The sequence below is a fragment of the Moschus berezovskii genome, chromosome 27 (genome assembly GCF_049115385.1).
Source record: "Moschus berezovskii isolate FMDL1 chromosome 27, NW_MosBer_1.0, whole genome shotgun sequence".
Taxonomy (NCBI): Eukaryota; Metazoa; Chordata; class Mammalia; order Artiodactyla; family Moschidae; genus Moschus; species Moschus berezovskii.
The window spans coordinates 14,744,220-14,766,628 of NC_142486.1; the positions used below are offsets into that span (position 1 = coordinate 14,744,220).

A 22,409-nucleotide genomic window follows, 5' to 3' on the forward strand; every position below is an offset into this window, starting at 1 on the left:
CTGGGTCTGGCGAGTCAAAGGGCTCCCGCGGCCCCAGACAAGATGCTACAAAGAACCAGGACGACGAACGACCAGTCCCGGGAGGTCGAGGCAGGGCCGGGAGGCTGGAAAGGAACCATGTCGCTGATTGAAAGCAGACGCAGAAGCAGGAGGCCCTTTCGCGGAGGAAGATTGTCCCTCTGCAGCCGCCGTAGTGGAGCCGGAAGTGTCCTGTGGCCACGTTTCCCATTTTGCAGGACTGAAGAGAGGGTTTCAGGATGGCTGATGTCTTGTGCTCCGAGCAGTTCGGCTCCGGGGCGGCCCGGAGCTGCCGTGCCGCCCCCGACGGGAGCCTGCAGTGGGAGGCCTGGGGCCGCCCCTGGTGGGGGTTCTCCGGGGCCTTCACAGCGAAACCCGGAGGACGAGATGGGGGCGGAGGGGTGGCTCCCGGGACTGCCTCCCCACCTCTCTCCCGGCTGTTGGCCGTGTTCCTGCCCCAGGGCTTCCCCGATAGCGTCAGCCCGGACTACCTGCCCTACCAGCTGTGGGATTCCGTGCAGGTCAGCCTGGCCGACTGGGGAAGGGAGAGACATGTAGCCGCCCTTCCCATTGACAGACGGAACACTGAGACCCAGCGACGAGCTGTGACACGTCCCAGGCCACACACCCCGGTGATGTGGGGCTGATGATAGATCTCAAAGCTCCATGCACCTGCGTTTACTCCTCACCCCACTTCTTTTCTTCTCCAGGCCTTTGCTTCCAGCCTCTCGGGCTCCCTGGCCACCCACGCAGTCTTGCTGGGCATAGGGGTAGGGGACGCAAAAGCCTCTGTTTCAGCTGCCACGGCCACCTGGCTCGTGAAAGGTGAGCTGGACCCCTGAAGCCTCACCCATCGCTCCTCTCAGCCCTGCCATCATCTCTGTCCTCCTTTTCCTTCGACGGGGAAGCCCAACCCCTCCTTTTTCCTTCTCCCAGTGTTTTGACATCTAACTCTGAGCTGTGATGAGTATGTTTATGCATTCCTGTCTGATTAAATCCAGGAGCCAAGTCTCCCCTGTTCCTCGAAGAGTGCCTTGTACCGTTAAAAAGCAAAATTCAACTGAGTAAAACATTTGTGTTGTCTTTATTGACAACTGATGAATAACACAGGGCAGGAATACCCTTATCCCGCCCAGCAGCCTTGAAGCTGCTCTTTGTTCCCCGTACATGCTGTTCAGTGTCCCTTAATCATCTGGAGCCCAGACTCCTAAGCAAAATGTTCCGCTTCCCTTTACTCTTCATCTGTGGAGGACTGCCTACAAGTTCAATTATTGACTAAAACTGCCAACTGTCTGGGGTGTGGGAAATTAGTTAATTCTAGACAAAAACAATTTTGTAATAGGTCCTGAGTGGCAGAGAGGAAGTTTGGGGAAGAATGAAAGGTGTTTTGGATCCTCTGGGAAAGTAGATGATCTATAAGTGATAACTATAGTAACCATCTGTTGCATGTATACTGCTTTTTGAAAAACCATTAGAGGGGGCGGGGAGTGCACAGAGATACAGTTTGGTACCATGCCCGCTAGAGAGTGAAGCAGAAAAGAAAGGGGGAACTGTTTTCCATCAGGAGGGCCCTTGGTTGTCTCTTGCATCCTTTGTCTTTCACTGTTGTTCCCATTGGGGATTTAAATCAGACCTAAGGCTCATTGCTCCTGCCGTCAGACTGGCCACAGCTGTGGTGAGCCTCCCTGGATCTTTTGAAGAATCTGGAGGCTCCTGCTTGTACCCTTAGCATTAACCAAACTGTCCAAATGTGAGTCACCTCTGGAAAGAAGCTGTTTCTCTGAGAGTGCATGTCAGTGGAAAAGTGGTGGTGATCCGTGGCTCTTGTTTGAGTTGTCTCTTCTTTTAATAATATTAATAATAGTTCCTGAACAGTACTTGTTATGTACTAGTCTTTGGGTTTTTTTAAATTTTGGCTGTGCTGGCTCTTCATTGACCATAAAGGCTTTCTCTAGTTGCAGAGCACAGGCTCCAGAGCTTGAGGGCTCAGTAGTTGCAGCTCACAGGCTTAGGTATGTGGGATACCAGTTCCCTGACCAAGAATCAAATTTGTGTCCCCTGCATTTGAAGGCAGAATCTTAACTGCTGGATCACCAGGGAAGTCTCAGTATACGGGTTTTTAAATGTATTGATTCAGCATTCACAATAGCTCTGAGATGGGTGTTGTCATTGTGTCCAATTTGTAGATGGGGAAATTGAGACATATAACAGTAACTTGCCCAGGGTCACAGCCAGTAAGTGGTGGGGCTTGGATTGGAACCCAGGAGTTTTAGTTGTAGGGTACATTTTCCTACCTCTACACTGTTTAATTTGGATCTTTTCTATTGCATTCCTGTTGCTTAAGTGTTTGGAAAGCAGTGGGTGCTGGGCTCAGTAGTTTCGTGTCATTTCTAAGCACTCTAGTCTAATCACCAACATATTTATATATATCCTCAGCTCAGGCGGGTTATTAAGAAAAAAACAAGACCCATTTTAAGATGAAAAAATATCCACTTACTATAAAACCTTGACATTAAAAGAAGCCCCATTCATTAGAAAGGATGTTACATACTTATTTCCATCAAACATGAGAAATTTGCATGCAGAGCTTTACATAAAAAACTCCCTTGGAATTTTTTGATATGGTCATTTCTAGTTACAGATCTCTTTATGGAACATGATGTTAACTGTCATAACTAGTGATATTAATACTATGAGCAGCCAGTATTTTGACAGCCTGCTGTGTGCCAGGCATTTTGCACACTGACATGTAATATACAGCTTAATCTCTGCCACAGCCATACTGGGTAGATGCTTTATGAATTCCTTTTCCAGAGGGGAAAGCTGAGGCCCAGAGGTTTAACTATTTGCCTATGGTCACAGGGCCAAGATTTGGACCCACACTGACTGACTCCAGTGTGCTACATTTTTAATTTATTTAATTTTTAATTGAAGGGTAATTGTTTTATGGAATTTTGTTGTCTTCTGTTAAACATCAACATGAATCAGCCATAGGTATACATATGTCCCCTCCTACTTTTTTTTTTTAGCAGCTGTTTTTTTAAAAAATCATTTTTAGCTGTGCTGGGTCTCCGCTGCTGTGCAGACTTTTCTCTAGTTGCGGCAAGCGGGGGCTACTCTCTAGTTCCAGCGCACAGACTTCTCTTGTTGCAGAGCATGGGCTCTAGGCACACAAGCTCAGTAATAGAATCTTTCCAGACAAGGGATCAAGCCTGTGTCTCCTGCACTGGGAGGTGGTTTCTTTGCCACCGAGCCACCAGGGAAGCCCCTGTGTCCCACCCTTAACTGCCACACTCTTTTGCCAGTTAGGGTTTTCAGAGGGAGCCAAGTACAATTTGTGGACAGCTGACCCCTTACTAGGATTCAGAAGTTTCTAGATCTTGCAGCTCAGCCAACTGTAAGTGAGGCAAAGAGGACCAGGTGGGAATTAAGTTTCCTAGAGTGGTGTACGGAGAAGGCAATGGCATCCCACTCTAGTACTCTTGCCTGGAAAATCCCACGGACGGAGGAGCCTGGTAGGCTGCAGTCAATGGGGTCGCTAAAAGTCGGACACAACTGAGTGACTTCACTTTCACTTTTCACTTTCCTGCATTGGAGAAGGAAATGGCAACCCACTCCAGTGTTCTTGCCTGGAGAATCCCAGGGATGGTGGAGCCTGGTGGGCTGCCGTCTGTGGGGTCGCTCAGAGTCGGACACGACTGAAGCGACTTAGCAGCAGCAGCAGAGTGGTGTACAGTGTAGACTTTCAAAGACAGCGAGGATGTGTGTCATTATTGTATCCTCGTGCCAGCCTCCACATCTGACAAGGGTTTGCGGATGACTTCCAATAGAGTAGTCCCTTTGTCAGGTGAGTATGTCCTTAATCATGGTTGCTGTCTGCTTTGGAGCCTGGAACCATGACTCTCTGGTTCACTGTGGTCCACTAGACCCTGCCACATGCACATCTCCCGGCCAGACCGTCACATAGTGCCTGGCATACAGTGGAGAGCCAGTAAGCACTTGTGCAAATGAAAGTCAAGTGGATTCCAGAAATTTCTCTGACTCACCCCAGCCTGAGGAAGCCTCTCCTTCTGCCCTATACTCCCAGCTCTCTTGTCCCCAACCTGCAGTTCAAATCCTTTTTATTTATTTATACTCTAATGACTATCTGTGAACCCACTGCCCAACCTAATAACTAGACTATCAATAGTAACCTCTGAACTTTCCACAGAGGGTTTCCTGCTTTTATAAAAAAAATAGTTTTACCATATTGATATATATACCTCAACACTATAGTGTTTAGTTTCAGTTGTCTTCAAGCTTTATGAAGAGCATTTGTTGTTCAGTCACTAAGTTGTGTTTGACTCTTTGCGATCCCCTAGACTGCAGCACGCCAGGCCTCCCTGTCCTTCACCATCTCCTAGAGTTTGCTCAGACTCATGTCCATTGAGTCAGTGATGCCATCCAACCCTCTCATCCTCTGTTGCCCCCTTCTCCTCCTGTCTTTAATATTTCCCAGCATCAGGGTCTTTTCTTTTATGAAAGCATCAGGGATTTTTTTTTCTTTTACGAACAGCATGTGCTGTATGTAGTTTTCATGACTGACTTTTTCATACAGGATGATGATACTAGGATCCATCCATGCTAATGTGAGTAATTGTGGTCCATTGGATTTTCATAACTGTCTAATATGCCCCTGAGTAAGTGAGCCAGAATTTATGCATTCTCCTGTTGGTGAGCAGTAGGTGTCCCAGTTTTTTGCTATTATAAACAGTGCTGCAAAGAATCCTTCTGGGCCATGTCTCTTGATGTGTGTGGGTACCTAGTTCTCTGGGTTACGTACTGAGGGACTACTAAGTCTAGGCACTTCTGACCCCATCATGCAGCTGCTGCTGCTGCTAAGTCACTTCAGTCGTGTCCGACTCTGACCCCATAGACGGAAGCCCACCAGGCTCCCCCGTCCCTGGGATTCTGCAGGCAAGAACACTGGAGTGGGTTGCCATTTCCTTCTCCAATGTGTGAAAGTGAAAGTGAAGTTGCTCAGTCGTGTCCAATCCATAGCGACCCCACGGACTGCAGCCCACCAGGCTCCTCCATCCATGGGATTTTCTAGGCAAGAGTCCTGGAGTGGCTTGCCATTGCCTTCTCCGATCATGCAGCTAGAACTTACTAAACCGGGATAAGCTCCCAAAGGCAGTGACCCAAGATGGAAAGCCATTTGGTTCCAGGCCCCACAGCACCCAAGGCTCTTGCTTATTCCTTACCAATGCTTCTTTCCCCCAGATTCAACTGGCATGCTGGGCCGCATCATCTTTGCCTGGTGGATGGGGTGAGTTTTTCTTCCTGATCCACAGTCTCATGTCTGTCTCACCCCTGGCTGTGTTTTCAGCTCCCCCTCATTCCTACCCATCTCCAAGGGAGGGGAAATTTAGCAGGTACATCAGAGCTAAGGAGTCTTTAATGAGTACCCAGTACAGGTGACTTCCCGGGGTCACCAAGCAGTGAAGCCACAGAGCTACTGCCGGGATGAGATCTGCCTTTAAGAGCACTGATTGGCCCCTCTGCTGCCCATCATTGGAAAAACAGAGGGAGCCAGGATGCTCTGAGCATCCTTTGCTGGCTTGTTAAAAGAGATGCCTGGGTTAGACAGTGGTCAGCTCAAAAGGAATGACCCTGCTGCAGTGAGGTGGCTTAGACACGTGGTTGAATTGTGGAGAGTGGGCTTGGGGAGGTAATTGGAATCCCTGTCCCATGTGGGATACATGTCACCATCTATCCAGAAGGAACTGAGGGCCTTGTGCTGCCTGCTTCCTCTTCTGGTCAGTACTGGAGGACCTCAGGAATGATTTAATATCTGCCATCAGTCGTGGTGGTGAGGTGCAGTGAACTAGTGTCTCTAAAGTGTTTAGCATGTAATAAGCACTCAGTAAATGCCAGCTGCGGTTATCAACCCAAACTGGGCCTCACCAGCTCTCTATGTATCCTCTCTAATTCTTCTAACAACTGTATAGAGTAGGATCAAATGTGTACTTTGTCCAGATGTAAAATAGACCAGGTCACAGAGCTTGCAACTGGTGAGATGAGATTTGAACCTAAAGCCTATGCTCTTTCTGAGGCATTGGAGCCCTCGTGTTCTAGTTCTGCCTTTGTCATGTATTAGTTCCGCCTTTATCACGTATTAGTTCCCTCAGGAGTTCCCTGTGTGCACCCCATGCTCCACCCAGGAATGCTGTCTTTCTGTCTAGAAGATTTCAAATTCAGGGTCAGTGTTAATGCTGCAAAGTCTGAGCTCACCCGAGGGCTATAGTATTTCCTGCCACTGGGATCTTGGAGAAGGGGTCCCTGGGGGTTTGTACAAGGGTCCAGGAGTCACGCCACCTGCAGAGGAGGGAACTGTCCATGGTGTCGCGAAATAGAGATGTCCTAGGCTGGGTGTCAGAGCCTGGCTCTTTCTCTTGGCCATTCCATCCTCATTCTCCACGTGATCCAAGGGAAGTTGGACCCCTCTCCAGGCTGGTTGTCTGTAACACGCAGGGTAGTGTTTACGCTAAATGTAGTGCTTACAGAATATGCGGGCTTCTTCCTGGGTACCCTCTGAAGCAGGAGGAAGAGAGGAGGGCAGATGGCAGAGGAACCCAGGGATGGTCTCCCTCCCAGGAGGGTCAGGGGATGGGGAGCAGCCACGGGACAATCAGTTTTTTCCTCGGTGCCTCGTGGGTTAGTAAGGGGGAAATGTGAGTGACCACTGAAGGTCCTCCCTCTGATGGTGGCATTTCAGGCAGCAGTCACAGGGTGTGGGGACAGAAGTCTGGCTGGGGTGTGGGTTCTTCTTCTGAGCCCTTTGGACCTTCCCAAGTCCTGAGGATGGCCCACACTGCCCACAGGATGTGTTTTCCCCTTAAATCCAAATTGTTGACCAATATCTTCTCCTCCACAGGAGCAAAATGGACTGTAATGCCAAGCAGTGGAGGTGAGAAGGGCTGGAGCCGAGGAGAGGGGAGTCTTCTAGCATGAAGGTCTCTGACCTCTGACCCCCTATCCCTTCCCCAGACTTTTTGCTGACATCCTCAACGACATTGCCATGTTCCTCGAGATAATGGCTCCCATCTTGCCCTTCTGTTTCACCATAACCGTCTGCATCAGCAACCTGGCCAAGGTACCCATCTTGGGGCACCCCTGTACCCAAGATTCCTGCCCAGCTGGTGCTTTGCGGGGGTTCACTTGGAGCCCCGAGGGCAGCCCAGCCTGGGCCCTGTGTTCAAGCCACTTCTAGAAGAGTGAAAAAGTTCAGATGTTTCTTCTCAGACCAAACGGTATATTCTGATCCTCCTCTCCAGGCAGACGCCCTCTAGAGTCTGAGGTGGTCTAAGGTGGTGTCTGGAGCCCGGGGTGGGTGAGGGACCTCTGAGCAAGAGATAGAAGGGGTGATCCATTGTCAACACCGTGGGACCAGCCCTCTGGCCTCCTTTCATTGTTTCCATAAAATATTAAGAGTGCCTGCTGCATGTTTGGCACAGAATACAGGCCCTCCCATCTTTGAAAGAAAGCTACACGTAATTAAATATTTATTGAATGATAGCTATAGGTATTCCAGATGAGAAGTATAGGGGCTGCAGGAGGGTTCAGCAGGGACTCTGGCCTGCTCAGGGGATGTAGGAAGGTCTTCCCTGAGAGTGGGCCCTGAAGAATGAGTGTGAGCTGCAGGGTGGGTGTTGTGGGCAGAAAGAGCATTGCAGGTCAAAGTCCAGTGGCCCGACAGAGCGCAGAGCAGACAGTGAAGCTGGAGGGGCCAGTGGGGTGAATCCGGACCCCTCCCTGCCGGGGTGCTCACCCATGGTTCCTTCAGGTTGGCCTCATCCGAAGACGGAACCTGAGGCCCAGCCTGTCTTGCCCACACGGTTAAGTACCAGGCGCAGAGTAAAGAGTCGGGAAGACACGTAATTGATCTCCCTGGCAATCCAGTGGTTAAGATTCCACACTTCCACCGCAGGAGGCTTGGTGTTCGAGTCCTGGTTAGGGAAGTTCTACATGCCTTGTGGTGTGGCAAAAAAAAAAAAAAAATACCTAAGACCTATCGCAAAGGCCCAACCATCCCTTCAAAATCATGTGTGTTATTCCACGTGGCATGACTGACATTTAGGAGCCGACAGCTCTTTAAGGTGGAGGCTGCTGAGCTCCCTGGCCCAGGACTGAATGCTGTGAGCACCCCTCCCCCTCGAGGGCAGGAAACCCCAGAGGAAAAAAAGATTGTGACCTCTGCCGAAGTAACTGCATTGAGCTCTGCTCTGAGGGCCTCAGTCTCTTCATCTGTTAAGTAAGGGACTCCAGCACCTATGAACTTCCCCTCCCCCTTCCCACCCCTCTCCAGAGTTCTAGTCTCGTGACCAGCACCTCCATCCCCCAGATGCAACAATCAGGAGCCTGGCTGTCATCCATGCCTTCGCCTCCTCCCCCTGTCACCTGTCACCCTCGCCTACGCCTCCATTCAAGACTATATTTTCCCCTCTTAGATCTCTCCAGTCCTTTTATGACTGCATCCCCATGTCACCTGGTGGGTCCTTGTTGCTTAAAAAAAACACAGTAATTTTCCAAGGTCATCTCCCTGAATCTGTTCTCACCGCTCTTCAGTCCTCAGAGCAACCCCATAGTCCTTATTAGAGTGGAAATCAAATCAGGTCACCGCCCTGCCTGTTGCTCTTGGTGTAAAGACCTTAATGAGGCTTTTGCGGTTCTGTGAGATCAGGTCCCCACCCATCACTGCAGCCTCCTTTCATACTGCATTCCTCTTACCTTTGAACAAACGCTGATCATGTCATCACTGGTTTATTTATTTACTATCTGATGATTTCCAAGTTTCAGAAGGGCAGCAGTTAGTTGTATCTGAAGTCTACCACAGCACCGAAATGTGTATCTGACATCTAAGAGATTCGACAAATGAGTGAAAGCCTTCAGTGGTCTAGTCGATGAGCTCTCCCATCTCAGAGGGAGAACCCTAGGCGGTCAGGGCTACTGGTGTGGTTTTTGAACCGGCCTGGAAGGCTTGGCTAGGCCTTGGCTGGGGCAGAAAGAAAATGTAGTTCGTTCCAGGCAGGGAGAATGTAAGTCCCAAGTTGCAAGCCAGACTGGTCCTGAGAGCTCCGCCAGGGGAGGAGGCAGCTAAAGCAGACGTTGGAGGCTGGGGAAGTTCTGGGTTAAGAATGGCCTTCGGGTCTCCACCTGGGGGGAAGAAAGTGAGTTTCTTGGAGCTGGGTCCACAGGGTGGCATGGCAGGCACACCTTTAGTTTTCTCCTGGAACAAGACAGTGGAGGTGGGCCTAGTGGAAATGCAGGGTGAGAATGGGAGACCAAGGACAGCATTCAGGATTTCGCTGGGGGGTGGCCTGAGGCCTACTTTTTCCAAACTGGTTTGAACCATTTGTTTGCTCACCCCCAGAAACACTTGTGTTGTCACAGCTCACAGCCCCTCTGATTTTTACTCTCCTTTTCCCCCCAGTGCCTCGTGGGTGTGGCTGGTGGGGCCACTCGGGCCGCACTGACCATGCATCAGGCCCGGAGAAACAACATGGCCGACGTGTCAGCCAAGGATGGCAGCCAGGTGAGCAGCCGGAATTGGAGGGAAGGTGTGGGGCACACGGGGAATATGGGGGTAGGGCCAGTGTGGGAATATGAAGCTGAGGGCTCCTGAGGGGAGCGCTGGGAGACAGGCGGGAGGAAGCGTCTGTGAGTCTTCGGACAGGTCATCAGGTGTGAGGGCTCAGACTCTGTGGCAACAAGTCCAGGCCCTGCCCGCTGCCCCTGTGGCCAGGAGTGAGCCCCTGCCCTGGACCTCATCCTCTTTAAGCAGAGCCTCACCCTGTGAGGTACGTGTTCTGACCGCATGAGGCCCCACATATTAAAGCTTCTGGCAAGTTAGAAAGGGAGGTGCCTGGAGTCACCGGCCTGAGGCCTCTGCTTGGCTGTACAGTAGGCGCTTCTCGCCCAGCCCCTCACCTGACCAGAGGAGCCTGGAGTGGGGATGGGGATATTCCTAGGGCCAAACCCTTAAGGTATGGGATCCTTCTGTACTCCTGTGCTAAGTACTTGTGTGAATCCTTTAACTCACACCAAGCCTCTAAGATAGACACTATTACTGTCTCTGTTTTACAGATGTGGAAAGTGAGGCCCAGGGAGGTCACAAGTGTGACATGGTTTTGACACTGAAGCAATTTAGAAATGTTTATTCTTGGGACTTCCCTGGTGGTCCAGTGGTTAAGACTCTGCACCAGTACAGGGGGCGTGGGTTCGATCCCTGGTCAGGGAACTCAGCTCCCACATGCCGGGGGTGGAGGGAGTGGGGGGTGTGTGGCAAAAAAAAAAAAAGGAACCTCTGTTCTCTCCAGTCCTGCTTTCTGGCCTTCTCTTATATGAGTCTGTGAAATAGAACTTCATTTAAAGTAAATTAAAACTAACTATTTTCAATAATATTAACACAGGTTCTTTTTATTTTTGCCATGCTGTGCTGGGATCTTAATTCCCTGACCAGGAATTGAACCTGTGCCCCCTACATTGGGAGCAGAGTCTTAACCACTGGACCACCAGGGAAGTCCCAACACAATTTAATATTTTTTAAGCATTAACCGTGTGCCAAGTATTTCATTTGTCTGAACTCATGAAATCCTTACAATGGATTCATGCAGGGTATCATTGTTGCCACTCCACAGCTGAGGTAAAAAAGACACAGAAAGGTTGATTCTCCCTGGGTCCCCCTGGGCTTGTCCCTTCTCTCAAGAAATGGTTTCATGAGTTCTTCCCCATTGTCTTTTCCAAGGTTGTTAGGGAGTGAGTACACCAGGCCCTTCCCTTTAGAATCTCCCAGCCCCATGCTTGCTGTCTCGCCTGTTCTCTTTCTAACCTCCAGCCCCTTCCACCCCCAGGCCCATTTTCCAGGGCCCCAGGGCTTCCTCAGTTCAGAGGCGGTAAGGTCATTGGGGCACCCGAGACCGGTGCTCAGCCCGGGACCAGGCCCCTGCTTTCTGAAGCTGTTGCTTTGCTGCCACTCCATGTGTCTGCTGGAGATGACCGTTCCCACCCCGGGGAGGGCCCTCTGTACCAGGACCACCTATCCCAGGGACCCCCATAGTCAGGGATCCCAGTTCAGACTTCTCCCTCCTGATGAGTCGGGGGTCATGGCCATGGGTCTTTTCCCCTAAGGTAGGCACAGTCAGGCCATGTTGGGCCATCAGTGGGGTCTGATAACATTGATTCTCCAGGGAAGTTGGGATTTTGTGCATTTCTTCCTAGGTAGTTCGTTGACCCCTTTGCAGAAGTGTCTGCCTATTATTGCATACCAAGGGGCTGGGGGGATTGGCCTCTTTTTTTGTTGGCCACACCATACGGCATGTAGATTCTTAGTTCCCTGACCAGGCATTGAACCCATGGCCCCTGCAGTGTAAACATGAAGTCCTAACCACTGGACCACCAGGGAAGTCCAGGGAAATCCCGGATCAGCCTTTTTAAGCCACCAAATAAAGTTGTTCTGCTCTGTGGACACTTACTTGCCTAAGTGTAGGGCTACACAAGCGATGCTTGCAAAACAAATGTTCCACGGGCATTGCATTTAGCTGGGCAGAGAAGCAGATGGTATCTCAAAGGATGGCTCACTCATCAAAAATGTTAACAATTTCCTAGGCACCCATATCGGTGTAGGGAGAGTCTGGGGCAGGGAGGACTATGGTGAAAGGCACTCAGGGATGTTCAGTCTGGCCTGGAGGGGAGCCCTCCAGCTCCCAACCCCTCTGCCATTTTCCAGGAGACACTGGTAAACCTGGCAGGACTCCTGGTCAGCCTCTTGATGCTGCCCCTGGTGTCCGATAGCCCCAGGTAAGCTGGGATCCAAGGCAGGGAGGAGGCGCCCGGCTGGGCCTCTGCTCCCATGGACCAGCTCACTCTCTCGCCCCAGCTTAAGCCTCGGCTGTTTCTTCTTCTTCACTGCCCTCCACATCTACGCCAACTACCGAGCGGTCCGGGCCCTTGTCATAGAGACCTTGAATGAACAGCGGCTCTGGCTGGTCCTGAGGCACTTCCTTCAGCGGGGAGAGGTACTTGGCCCCACGTCAGCCAATCAGATGGAGCCACTGTGGACAGGTGACCCAACCCCTTGGGCTCAAGTCTTATGTCTCCTAGCTCCTTCCTCTGCCCGGGCATCCTGACTCCAGCTTCCCACAGGTTTCTGGTCATCTGTATCTCTATCCTTGGGGGCCCCCCTACACCGTGTGATGTCCAGGTGAGTGGCCCAACGTCTCCCACCCATCACCTCTGTCACCCTCCCCTCAACATGTGCTCCTTGTTCTTTTTTTTTTTTTTAATAATTTTATTTATTTTTGGCTGTGCTGGGTTTTTTGGTCATTGCTGCATGGGCTTTTCCCTAGATGCAGAGAGCATGGGCTACTCTCTAGTTGCAGTGCAGGGGCTTCTCACTGTGGTGGCTTCTCTTGTTGCAGAGCACAGACTCTAGGCGTCAGTAGACTCTAGACTCGAGGGCGTCAGTAATTGTGGCACTTGGGCTCAGCAGTTGCAGCCCCCAGGCTCTAGAGCACAGGCTCAATAGTTGTGGTGCACAGGCTTAGTGGCCCCGTGGCATGTGGGCTCTTCCTGAATCAGAGATCGAAGCCATGTCTCCTGCATTGGCAGGCAGATTCTTTACCACTGAGCCACCAGGGAAGCCTGTGCTCTCCTTGTTCTGATTATCACTGGCCTCCCCTGACCAAGCCCTACCTCTCTGGTTCTTCATTTCCACTGGCGGTGGTGGTGGGGGGTGTCACTGTGGGTGCTTGAGGGCAGGCGGTGTATAACATAAATATGTGGGATCTTCGTTCCCTAACCAGGGATTGAACCCATGCTCCTTGTAGTAGGAGCACTAGAGAAATCCCAGATCGGCCTTTCTGAACCGCCAAATAAAGTAGTTCTACCCTGTGGATATTTACTTGCCTGAGTGTAGGGCTACTCAAGTGACTCTTGTAAGACAAAGAAGATATGTTTGTTGGTGTGTTTGTTGGATGCGGGAAGAAAGGAAGGGTTAATGCAGGGGAGGGTAACAGCTGAGGGGCGGATGGGAAAGGTGCAGGACAGTTTGGGTTAACCATTGGTGGCCGTGCAGTGACTGGATGGTCACGCCTGCTTTGTCTTCTCCCCCCGCCACCAACTGCACACTCTTGTTTCCTTTAGTGTCCCTGAGTTGCAACAGCTGCTTGAGGGGCACCAAGAACCCTACCTCCTTCGTTGGGACCAGTCACTAAGTAAGTGTGCCGTGTTCTCCCAGCTTCAGACTCACCCTCCTGGGCTCGGCCTCTCATTCCTCCAGCCCCTGGGCCCCAAGCTCTGGACACACACTGGACAGTTTGGAGTCTGCCTGCTGTCCTCAAGGGAGCTTGAAGCTGAGATCAAATCCATTCAAATTATATAGCTTCATGCCCCTGTAAAGTTCCCTTGGCCACTCTGTAAAGTGGAGCTAATTACACCTGCCTTATTATCTGCAGGGTTTTTGTGAGGATCAAAAAAGGCAATTATATAAAAGCACTTTTACATTGCAGCACAAACAAATGAGATTGTGACCTTTGGTTCTCCCTGAGGAACCTCTTTTGTCTCCTATTCAGGTCACCTCTTGAGGAAGCAGGCACTAAAGTTTAATGGTCTACTGGTCGTGTGTTAAAAGATGCTTTTTCTCACTATTAAAGACATGCAAAATAAGCCTACCTCAGGGAGCTGTTTTGAAATTGTATCTTGGAAATTGGGCATTTTAGCTTGGCCAGAGCATTGGGGAGTGACAGGAGATGAAGTTGGAAAGGAAAAGGTGGGAGCTGGCCTTTCATGCCAGGCCAAGGCCTTTGGGCCAGACAGGGATGAAGCAGGCAGGTAGGCCTGAGAGAGTTTCAGAGTTGGCCCCTGCCTGGTACCAGTCTGTCCCTGGATCTCTCCAGACCAGGTACAGGTTGTCCTGAGTCAGATGGCAGGACCTGAGGCTGTTCTAAGGGCTGCCACTCACGGGCTGGTGCTTGGAGCCCTGCGGGGAGATGGACCCCTCCCAGAAGAGCTGGAGGAACTGAGGAACCAAGTACAGGCAGGTAAATGCCTCGCAGTCTAGGCTTCTTCTGACCAAAGCAGGGTAGAGAGGGGAAGGAGCCTGTTCGGCACCTGGGAGCTTCTGGTTCTTCACCCCTGTCCAGGTCCTGAGAAAGAGAACTGGGTCATTGTCAGGGAGACACACCAAGTGCTGGACAAGCTCTTCCCAAAGTTCTTGAAAGGTAACATCCTTCTGCTCCACGGCTCCTGAACCTTCTCCCCAGAGGCCCTGCCTAGCCCCATCCCTACCCCTCTGTCTGGGAGGTGGAAGACCTGGATTTCTCTCTGTGATCTCAAGTCTGGGTCTCAGTTTCCCTGTCTGCAGGACGGGGAGGTTAGGATGGTCTGTGACAGACTATGGAAGCCCAGTTGGCACTGGAGAAGAGGAGTGGGTGGTGGGTTCGGTGGGAGGGGGAAGGCTCACGAATTACTGCTGATGATCTTTCATTTAGCCCCTACTCCATTCCAGCCCTTTTCCCTGCGCTGCTTGATGAATTCTTACAGCAACCAGATGAGGTTTTAGCCTCATTTTACACCAGAGATCACCCCGCAGAGGCAAGGGGAGCCTGAGCAGTGTACCCAGCCGGTGCTGCGCCTTACCCCTCTCCCCAGGGTTCGCCCAGTCTCCCCTGCAGCACCACCCCTCTGCCCTGTCCCCAGGTCTACAGGATGCGGGCTGGAGCACTGAGAAGCACCAGCTCGAGGTGGACGAGTGGAGGGCCACGTGGCTCCTGTGCCCAGAAAAGAAGGTCTTGTGAGCAGCCCCGCCAGAGGCCCAGGTCTCAGGACAGGGGCCTGGAACAAGGACATTCTGGCCGCAGCAGGACCTAGGCAAGGCAGATTTATTTGTTCTTAGGAGATCCACAGTGGCCAGCTGGCCAAGGCCTCACAGGATGTGACTACCAGTCAAATGGACTGGGTCCCAAGCAGAAACAAGTAGGGGTCCCAGGGCCTCCCCGCTACTCTCTGGGCCCAGGCCCTTCTCACCACAGGGGGCTCCCCACCTCCACTCATCTCGCAGCTGTGGCTCAGGGTGTCCAACACAGTGGGCCTCAGGCATAAAAGCCCCAGAGGAACGTGGCCACAGCCATCATGAGCAGGGCGTTGAGGTTGACCACGCGGGCCCAGCGGGGGTCCTCACTGATGTCCTCCAGCCGCCTGGCTGCGGCAGCCGTCTCCTCCTGGGTAGGGCGTGGGGGGCTGCCCGCCCCACCCCTGCTCACGCCACAGAACCAGAGCAGGCACCGCTGCAACAGGCCTGGCCTTGGGGGCGGGGGCGCTGGGAGAAGTTGAGGCCTGACAGTGAGTCTGAGGACACTCAGCTCCCCCAGCTCCCCTGCCCCAACTTCCCGGGCAGTGCCTTACCCTCCATCTCCACTGCGTGCTCAGGGCACCCGTTCTGCACGGGGGCTGCGGTCGGACCTTCTAGCTCCTGAGCATCCAGGTCCTCCCTCTCCTCCTTGCTGTGCCGGAGACTGAAAACCAGGCGGTGGAGCTGGGGAAGGGGGGAGCAGGGGTCAAGTGGGAGCGCCGTCCCCCCACCCCACCCCAGAGCAGGACGTCTCCCATCCACACCGGCACTCCCTCACTTCTTTTTGTCCAGTCTGCACAGCAGCCCGGGACCACCTTCCATGGCTGTCCTCAGGCTAAACCCAAGCTCCTCAACTGAGTGTTTAAAAACTCTTGGCCCTGCTCTGCCCTCGGCTTCATCACCCCCATGTCCCCTGTCTACACTCACAATTCAATTCTAGTACTTTAGTCTTCCAGCCCTGCCAACGTGGTGTTCCTCGCTGTGGGTGTTTGCTACCAGGGCTTCCTCTTGCTGCCTTTGCCCCTTCTGCACCTGTGGAGTCCTGCCCTTCCTTCTGGGTCCTGGCTCTTTTGTCCTGCTCCCCAGCCAGCTCTGTCCTGGGGCACCCGCCTTCCTGCAGCACAAGACCAAGCCCTTTGGGGGCTTTTGGGGTAGTACTCGGTCCCTCCTGGCCACCACTCAGGCCAAAACTCTGGGGCGCTTTCACCTCCCCCATAATCTTCAGGCCACCTCCAAACCACCTCAAATAAACTTGATTTGAATCAACACATTGTGCTTGCTTTGCAAGTAAAGCTTCAAACTGGACTCCTTGGTCTGCCCTCACTAAACCTCCTTACAGACATTTAGATCCTCCCCACTGGGAGTCGTGGGAAGCAGACTGCAGCCTCTGAGTGGAGAGGGACCACACCCGCCCACGTTTAGTGCCTGCACGCGAGGCCCGCACTTACGTGCTTGCGCGGGATGGGTGGTGTGCACAGCGAGACCACGAGGGTGAGGAGGCCGGAGCAGATGAAGAGCAGGATGGCGAAGTAGAGGTAGTGGACGCGGCAGAGGAGCGCGGGGCACGCCGAGGGGCGCACGCAGCTGCCGGAGCCGAAGGAGAACTCGGGAACCAGGCGTGCCAGACCCATCAACAGGCCCCCGATCAGTCCCCAGAAGGCGCCCTGCGGGGCCCGAGAGCGCGTCAGCCTCCTCGGGAGTCCGAGTTCGGCCCCCAGCGCCCGATGTGCAAACACTCACCTTCTCGTTGACACGGGGCACGAAGAGCGCCAGCACGAAGACGGCCGACACCGGCGGCGCCAGGTAGCTGGAGACCGACTGGATGTAATCGAAGAGCTGCCCGCCCTGCGCCGCCTGCACCACGGGCAGCCAGGCCACCGACACGGCCACGATGAACACCACCCAGAGCCTGCGGTGGGCGGCCATCGGGAGGTTCCACCCGGGACCCGGTCTCCCCCTGTCCCTACCGCCCCTCCCCCGGGGCCCGAGATGGAAAACCCAGGCCCACCGTCCTACTAGCAGCAGCTCGCGGTCGCCCGCGCGGGGCCGCAGGCGCGTGTAGATGTCCATGGTGAAGAGCGTGCTGCTGCTGTTGAAGATGGAGGCCAGCGAGGACATGAGCGCCGCCAGCATGACCGCCAGCATGAGTCCGCGCAGACCTGCGGGCGGACTGGAGCCGTGAGCCTGCGGCCGCGAGGGGACGCCGGAGGGTGCGGGCCGGGCGAGGGGGGACGCCTCGCGCTGGCGCCTGTGGGCATGGGGGGCAACCCGGGGCCCGCCCTCACCATTGGGCATGAGCTTCACGACGAGCCGCGGGTAGGCGATGTTGGAGCAGCCCACCTCGGTGCCGCACACGCGCTTACACACCTCGGGCACCACGCACGCCACCTCGTCTGCGGGAAGGAGGGCGCCACGCGGCTAGGGCGGGGCCGGGTCTGGAACTTCGGACCGCCGAAGTGGGGACCGGGAATCCCAGTGGAGGAGAGATGGGATCCCCAGGTGGGAGGCGGGACTGGGTGGCCCAAATCTTCGGACGGGAACGGAAATGGGAGACGGGCACTTGTTTCCTCCACTGAGAAAGGGTCTGGATGGGGCTCAGGATTCGGGGTCGGGACGGGGTGGCAGATGTTACCCGGGTAAAGAACGCGGCTGATCATGCCCGGCATGACCATGAGGAACATGGGCGTCAGCTTCAAGTAGCCGCACAGGATGCAGCCCGCCTTGATGTGGGTGAGGTTTTTCCCAGCCAGGCAGCGCTGCACTATGACCTGCGGCGAGGCGCTTTCAAACTACCCGCGTCCAGCCCCGGGCAGCTCGCCGTTTCTCTGGCCTGGCCCCAAGTCGCCTCTCTAATCTGGGCCCCGCCGCTGGTCCCTCGAGGCGGACAATTCAGTTCCAAGAGCAGACCTTGCCCTTGGATCCACCTCCATCTGCGTAGGTCTATTTGGCAGGCCTCCCGCCCCCACCCCAGCTCGGACCACGCCTTCCACCTGGCTTCCCAGGTGGGCTCAGGCTCCACCCATCTCAGCTCCGCACCCCCGCAGGTTCTCCCCCGGCCTGGCGTCCCGCCGCAGCCCCGACCCCTCACCTGGTCGCTGCACCAGTACCAGCTGGACACGATAGTAAGCCCCAGAAGCAGCGCGGGCCATGGCAGGTCCCCCGTCACAGGGTCCCGGAACAGGTGGTAGGAGTCCGGCCGGGGTCGATAGCAGGAGCTGGAGATGTTGCCCACGGCCGGATCCTCGGACACCGTCAGGGACGTCACTGCCCTCAAGTATTTGTCGAAAAGTCCCGAATACCCGCCCACCTCGTGAAAGGCTGTGAGGGCAAGGCCGTCAGGGGACCCGGCGCCAGCGACAAGGCCCTCCCTCGGACCATCCCGCCCCAGACGCGCGATGTCCCTGCTACCGGCTGGAGAGCTCTGCGAGCTGCGACCTCCGCGCCCCTCCCCCGTGGGCTGAGCCCGTACCGTAACCCATGAGGACGAAGGCCCCCGCAAGAATGACGAAGGTCTGCACCGTGTCCGTGTACATCAGCGCCGCCAGCCCTCCTGCAACCGGCCTGGGTCAGGGGGCACAGCCCAGACAGGCTGACTCTAGTACATAGACTGTCTTTGCGAGAATTGGAAAAGGGGTCCCCTTTTCCAGTTAATTTTCCTGGAGGGCAAATTTCAAAATGATGGCCCATTCTCCGAGCTCCTGCACTCCGGGGTCAGGAGGCAGGGCTGGGTGAGCACAGTGGGGCTGAGTTTGGGGCTCCACGGATGACAGGTGCCCCCCATGTAGGACCTCCACTACAGGCCCTCCTCTTAAGTCCAGGTTTTCTCGTCTATGTAACAGAAGGAGGTGATCCTATAAGGTCCAATTCTCAGTTCCAACCCATCCCGAGGGGCCGGGCCGTTCAGCAGGCCTTGGCACCAGGCCCCGCCCACTCTAGTCTAGCATCAGGCCTCAGACCCCACCCCGTTCTCCCCGGACGTGCACTGGGATTGGTGAGCTATCCTGGAGTCTGGCCAAGTCCACTCGCCCCTCCCAGACGTTAATAAAAACTTAAGTCTTTGTTGTCCAGGCCCAAGAGGGGCTTGGAGCTTTGAACTTCCGGACCAATCCAAGGAACGTGGAGGCGGAAGGAGGGTGGGGAGGGGGAGGGGTAGAGGATTGGGGTGGGGGAGGTGTAGTTTGCTTTCCAAAGATTTAGATCCTTCTGCTCACATCACACTTCTCCAGCCCTCTACCTTTGGTGACTCCTCTAAGCCCCACCCACATCCTTAGCACGGTTCTCTTCCCTAAGCCCCGCCTACAGTCCGCGCCCCTAGCACGGCTCCCTTCCCTAAGACCCCGCCCCCGCCACCTGTCACAGTGTAGATCATGGTGATGCCCAGGAGCGCGATGACCGAGGCATAGATGTTCCAGCCCAGAGCCTGTTGAATGAATACTGCCCCGGAGAACATGTCCACCTTGAGGGAAGGAGCGAGCGCGCAGGTCAGGATTCAGAGGCCAGGGTGGGGATCCAGGTCCACCTCCTGCCCAGAATCACGACCCAAAACTTTTGGGTCATGTTTGGGCCAAACTTTTGGCCACACCTCAAAAGTAGCCTCATTTTTTGATACCACCCACTATGGCTGGAGCCCCAGAAACCGATTCCTTCCAGGCCCTGCCTCCATTAGGTTGTTACAGCGATTGTTCCTCAGTTGTGCCCCCTCGGGGGCTTTCTAGAGACCTACATTGGGTGGTCACACCCTTCCAGGAGCCCGTTCCGCCCACCACGCGTGCTTACCGAAATCTTGGTGAAGATGTACAGAAAAAGCGAGAGCACGGACAAGTAGAGGCGGATACGATGGCCACCGAAGCGCTTGCGCAGGTACTGCGGCATAGTGATGACGCCCGCGGTCAGATACACCGGCACGAAGAACCAGCCAAGTAACAGGACCACGAACAGCGCCTGCGGGCACAGAGCGACAAGGGGGGCGGGGGGGTGACTCCCCGCCCGAGATCCTGCTCTGAGACCGTCCTCGCCCCTAAGGGGTCTGAAGAACCTTCCTCTCGTGGGGAACATGCTACTCCAAGGCAAGGTCGCACCAGGGCCCCAGAGGACACAAATGCAGACGATGACCTTGGGCTCTGGGCCTTCTGGACAAGCTCTTGATACTTCGCTGGGCCCTTAACTACAGCTCTTCTTGCCTTCCCAGGCCATGACCCCTGGCCATCTCTCCCAAGATGACCCCTAGACTCCTCCTCCTCCCACCCCCAGCACCTGAATCCAAGTACAGACCCTTCAGCCCAACCCCAGCCTCTGCCTCTCCTCTCCTCTCCACCCACCCAAACCTTCTGTCCTTCAAGGCTCAGCTCAGAGGCCTCCTCCTCCAGGAAGCCCTGAGCTCAAAGCCCTGATCTCTCCAAGTCTCAGAGGCAAGCCTCAGTCCCAGAGCTTCCTCTCCTGCCCTTTTTCTGCGAGGGGCTTTCATTTGGCTTAAAAATGCTGACAGGCTACCGCTTCGGAAAGCATCAGAAGAAGCACTTAACCAACTTTGAGACTGTTCACCCCATTTCAGAGAGGAGTAAATTGAGGCCAATGAGGGTGTGGCTGGTTTAGGCTCACATAGCAACAGCAAATCAAACCACCTGCTGTATCCCAGTATTGAACACTATTATTCGTGTGATCAGTTTTATTTACAGCCATACTATGATCAACTTTGTTATTAAAACACTGCTTACTAACAGACTCCTTCCTCTGAATTCAAGCATCTTACCCCCATGCTGATATGATCAGCTAATACACCTCCTCGAGACCTACCCTTGCCCCGATCCTGGGATCTCCCACCTGCTTCTGCCTCCAAGCTGGCTGCCTGAGCATCACTTGAAGTCTAGCCTCACGGCACAGTTGGAAAGTCCCAACTCTGGTCTCACACCTCCACCTGGAGCCTCTCCAGGTGTGACCCCTCCAGGTGTTCCCGGGGTGGGGGTGGGGTTATTGGCCAAAAGGAGGGACTCACATTCCACTCAAATCCAGCCACCGCCAGGCCGCTTGCTGCACCGGTCCCTGCCAGGCCCACAAAGTGGCCACTGCCGATATTGCTGGCGAAGAGAGAGGCCCCGACCTGGGTGGCCAGAGGTGGCGGTGAGCCAGGCTGTTTCTCCAGGCCTCCTCCCGCTCCACAGCCCTGCCTCTCTCACCGGCCACCACACCATGCTTCGTCCCGCCAGGAAGTAGCCGCCGACCGTGCCTCTGTTGGTTCTGCACATGGACTGGGGGATGGGAGTAGGGAGAGGCCTGGGTTCGGGGCACATCTTTGGACCTCATTAGCCTCCTCAACACATTCCTCAGCCTTGTTCCAGGCTGAATATTAACCAGCGTGCGGCTCCCCTGATTATTCCTCCCCGACCCCACCTCCAGCCTCCTCCCAAGACACAGATCCACCCAGGCCCTAACCCAGCATCCAGCTCCCCAAGCCCGAATGTGGCTAGATGGGGCCTGACTTTCCTGTGGGCCCTGGATACGGGTTTCTGCTCAACCAGCTGTTATGGAGACAGGGGAACAGAGACCTCATTCAGAATGCTGTCCCAATGAAAAGCCACTGACCCCTTAAAACTAGTCCAGCCCCGAAGTGGGCAGACAAGGCGCGACTGAGTGTGGGCTGGGCCGCCCTGAAACTATCAAAGGAAGAATTGCTTGTCCCACACTGGGTTTCTCCCTCAAAGACCCAGGCATCCTTCCCCCGCCACACACAGGGCTCCCTGAGAATTCCCCCCAGGCTCCAGAAGCAGGGCCCTAGCAGCATCTCCCAGCTTCTCACCCACAAGCCGACACCAATGACCAGCAGGAAATAAGCTGCGATGACTAGGATGTCAGCAGGATTGTCAATTAGAGCCTTCTGCTCCCCCAGCACTGGAGCTGAGCCTGCCTCTGTGTGCTCCTCCATTCTGCCCACGATCTGCCCCTCAGGGCCCCAGCCCCTGGATTTCCCCCTGGGAAGGATTAATGGTTACCCCGGGGGCAGTGAGCCGACAAGTTCTCCTGCTCCCCAGCTTTGTTTAGCTGAATCAGGCCTCACAGAGGCTGAAGACTGTGGTCCTGGGGAGCTGGACACTTTCAAATTCAAGCGTATTCCCCTTCCAGGGCCTTAGCCCCCATCTATTCTCCAAAGACTTGGGCTCAAAATGACTTCTTTAACCGGCTAAAAATGCCTATCCTTCAGCTTTGACCTAGGGAACCTGGCTGAGCTAGCCCCCCAGTTCAAACTAACCCAGAGGAATCCTTTTCTTTCTTTTTAAAAATGTTGATTAAAAATAATTTTTATTTATTTTTAGCTGTGCTGGGTCTTTGTTGCTGTGCAGGCTTTTCTCTAGTTGCAGCAAACAAGGGCTACTCTTTCTTTCCGTGCGCAGGCTTCTCCTTGCGGCGGCTTCTCTTGTTGCAGAGCATGGGTTCCAGGTTACTTGGGCTTTGGTAGTTGTGGTGTGTGGGCTCACTAATTGCAGCTCCCAGGCTCTAGAGCGCAGACTCA

At 54.3% G+C, this 22,409-nt stretch overlaps 2 protein-coding genes across 3 annotated transcripts; one reads left to right on the forward strand and one right to left on the reverse strand.

Moving 5' to 3' along the window:
* The first annotated feature begins 5 nt into the window (after window positions 1–5).
* RUSF1 (RUS family member 1) lies at window positions 6–16,171 on the forward strand. Of its 2 annotated transcripts, XM_055409935.2 has the most exons (13): window positions 6–539; window positions 729–843; window positions 5,281–5,326; window positions 6,935–6,967; window positions 7,048–7,153; window positions 9,491–9,592; window positions 11,786–11,856; window positions 11,936–12,120; window positions 12,202–12,259; window positions 13,201–13,271; window positions 13,953–14,096; window positions 14,199–14,276; window positions 14,755–16,171. In XM_055409935.2, exons 1-13 carry the CDS (start codon window positions 258–260, stop codon window positions 14,850–14,852), a joined length of 1,389 nt encoding a protein of 462 aa, XP_055265910.2. In that variant the 5' UTR covers window positions 6–257; the 3' UTR covers window positions 14,853–16,171. The 2 variants fall into 2 exon arrangements, with proteins under 2 accessions (XP_055265910.2, XP_055265911.2); XM_055409936.2 differs by lacking the exons at window positions 13,953–14,096; window positions 14,199–14,276; window positions 14,755–16,171 and adding an exon at window positions 13,629–13,857.
* Window positions 15,147–21,074, reverse strand: SLC5A2 (solute carrier family 5 member 2). The gene is made up of 12 exons (XM_088832802.1): window positions 20,898–21,074; window positions 19,682–19,846; window positions 19,256–19,361; window positions 18,375–18,455; window positions 17,994–18,223; window positions 17,538–17,673; window positions 17,191–17,298; window positions 16,914–17,064; window positions 16,646–16,814; window positions 16,354–16,569; window positions 15,460–15,589; window positions 15,147–15,373 (listed from the first exon to the last, which is right to left on the reverse strand). The coding sequence occupies exons 2-12, from the start codon at window positions 19,775–19,777 to the stop codon at window positions 15,147–15,149; spliced, it is 1,650 nt and encodes a 549-aa protein (XP_088688928.1). The 5' UTR covers window positions 19,778–19,846; window positions 20,898–21,074.
* Window positions 21,075–22,409: the final 1,335 nt, after the last annotated feature.

Excerpts from the sequence above, each read along its gene's own strand:
- RUSF1 (XM_055409935.2), top strand. The coding sequence starts at position 258 with ATGGCTGATGTCTTGTGCTCCGAGCAGTTCGGCTCCGGGGCGGCCCGG. Across the intron at positions 540-728 it reads AGCTGTGGGATTCCGTGCAG|GCCTTTGCTTCCAGCCTCTC; the intron begins GTCAGCCTGGCC and ends TTTCTTCTCCAG. Across the intron at positions 11,857-11,935 it reads CTGGTGTCCGATAGCCCCAG|CTTAAGCCTCGGCTGTTTCT; the intron begins GTAAGCTGGGAT and ends CTCTCGCCCCAG.
- SLC5A2 (XM_088832802.1), bottom strand. The coding sequence starts at position 19,777 with ATGCCGCAGTACCTGCGCAAGCGCTTCGGTGGCCATCGTATCCGCCTC. Across the intron at positions 17,065-17,190 it reads CGTGAAGCTCATGCCCAATG|GTCTGCGCGGACTCATGCTG; the intron begins GTGAGGGCGGGC and ends GTCCGCCCGCAG. Across the intron at positions 15,374-15,459 it reads GCACGCAGTGGAGATGGAGG|CGCCCCCGCCCCCAAGGCCA; the intron begins GTAAGGCACTGC and ends AACTTCTCCCAG.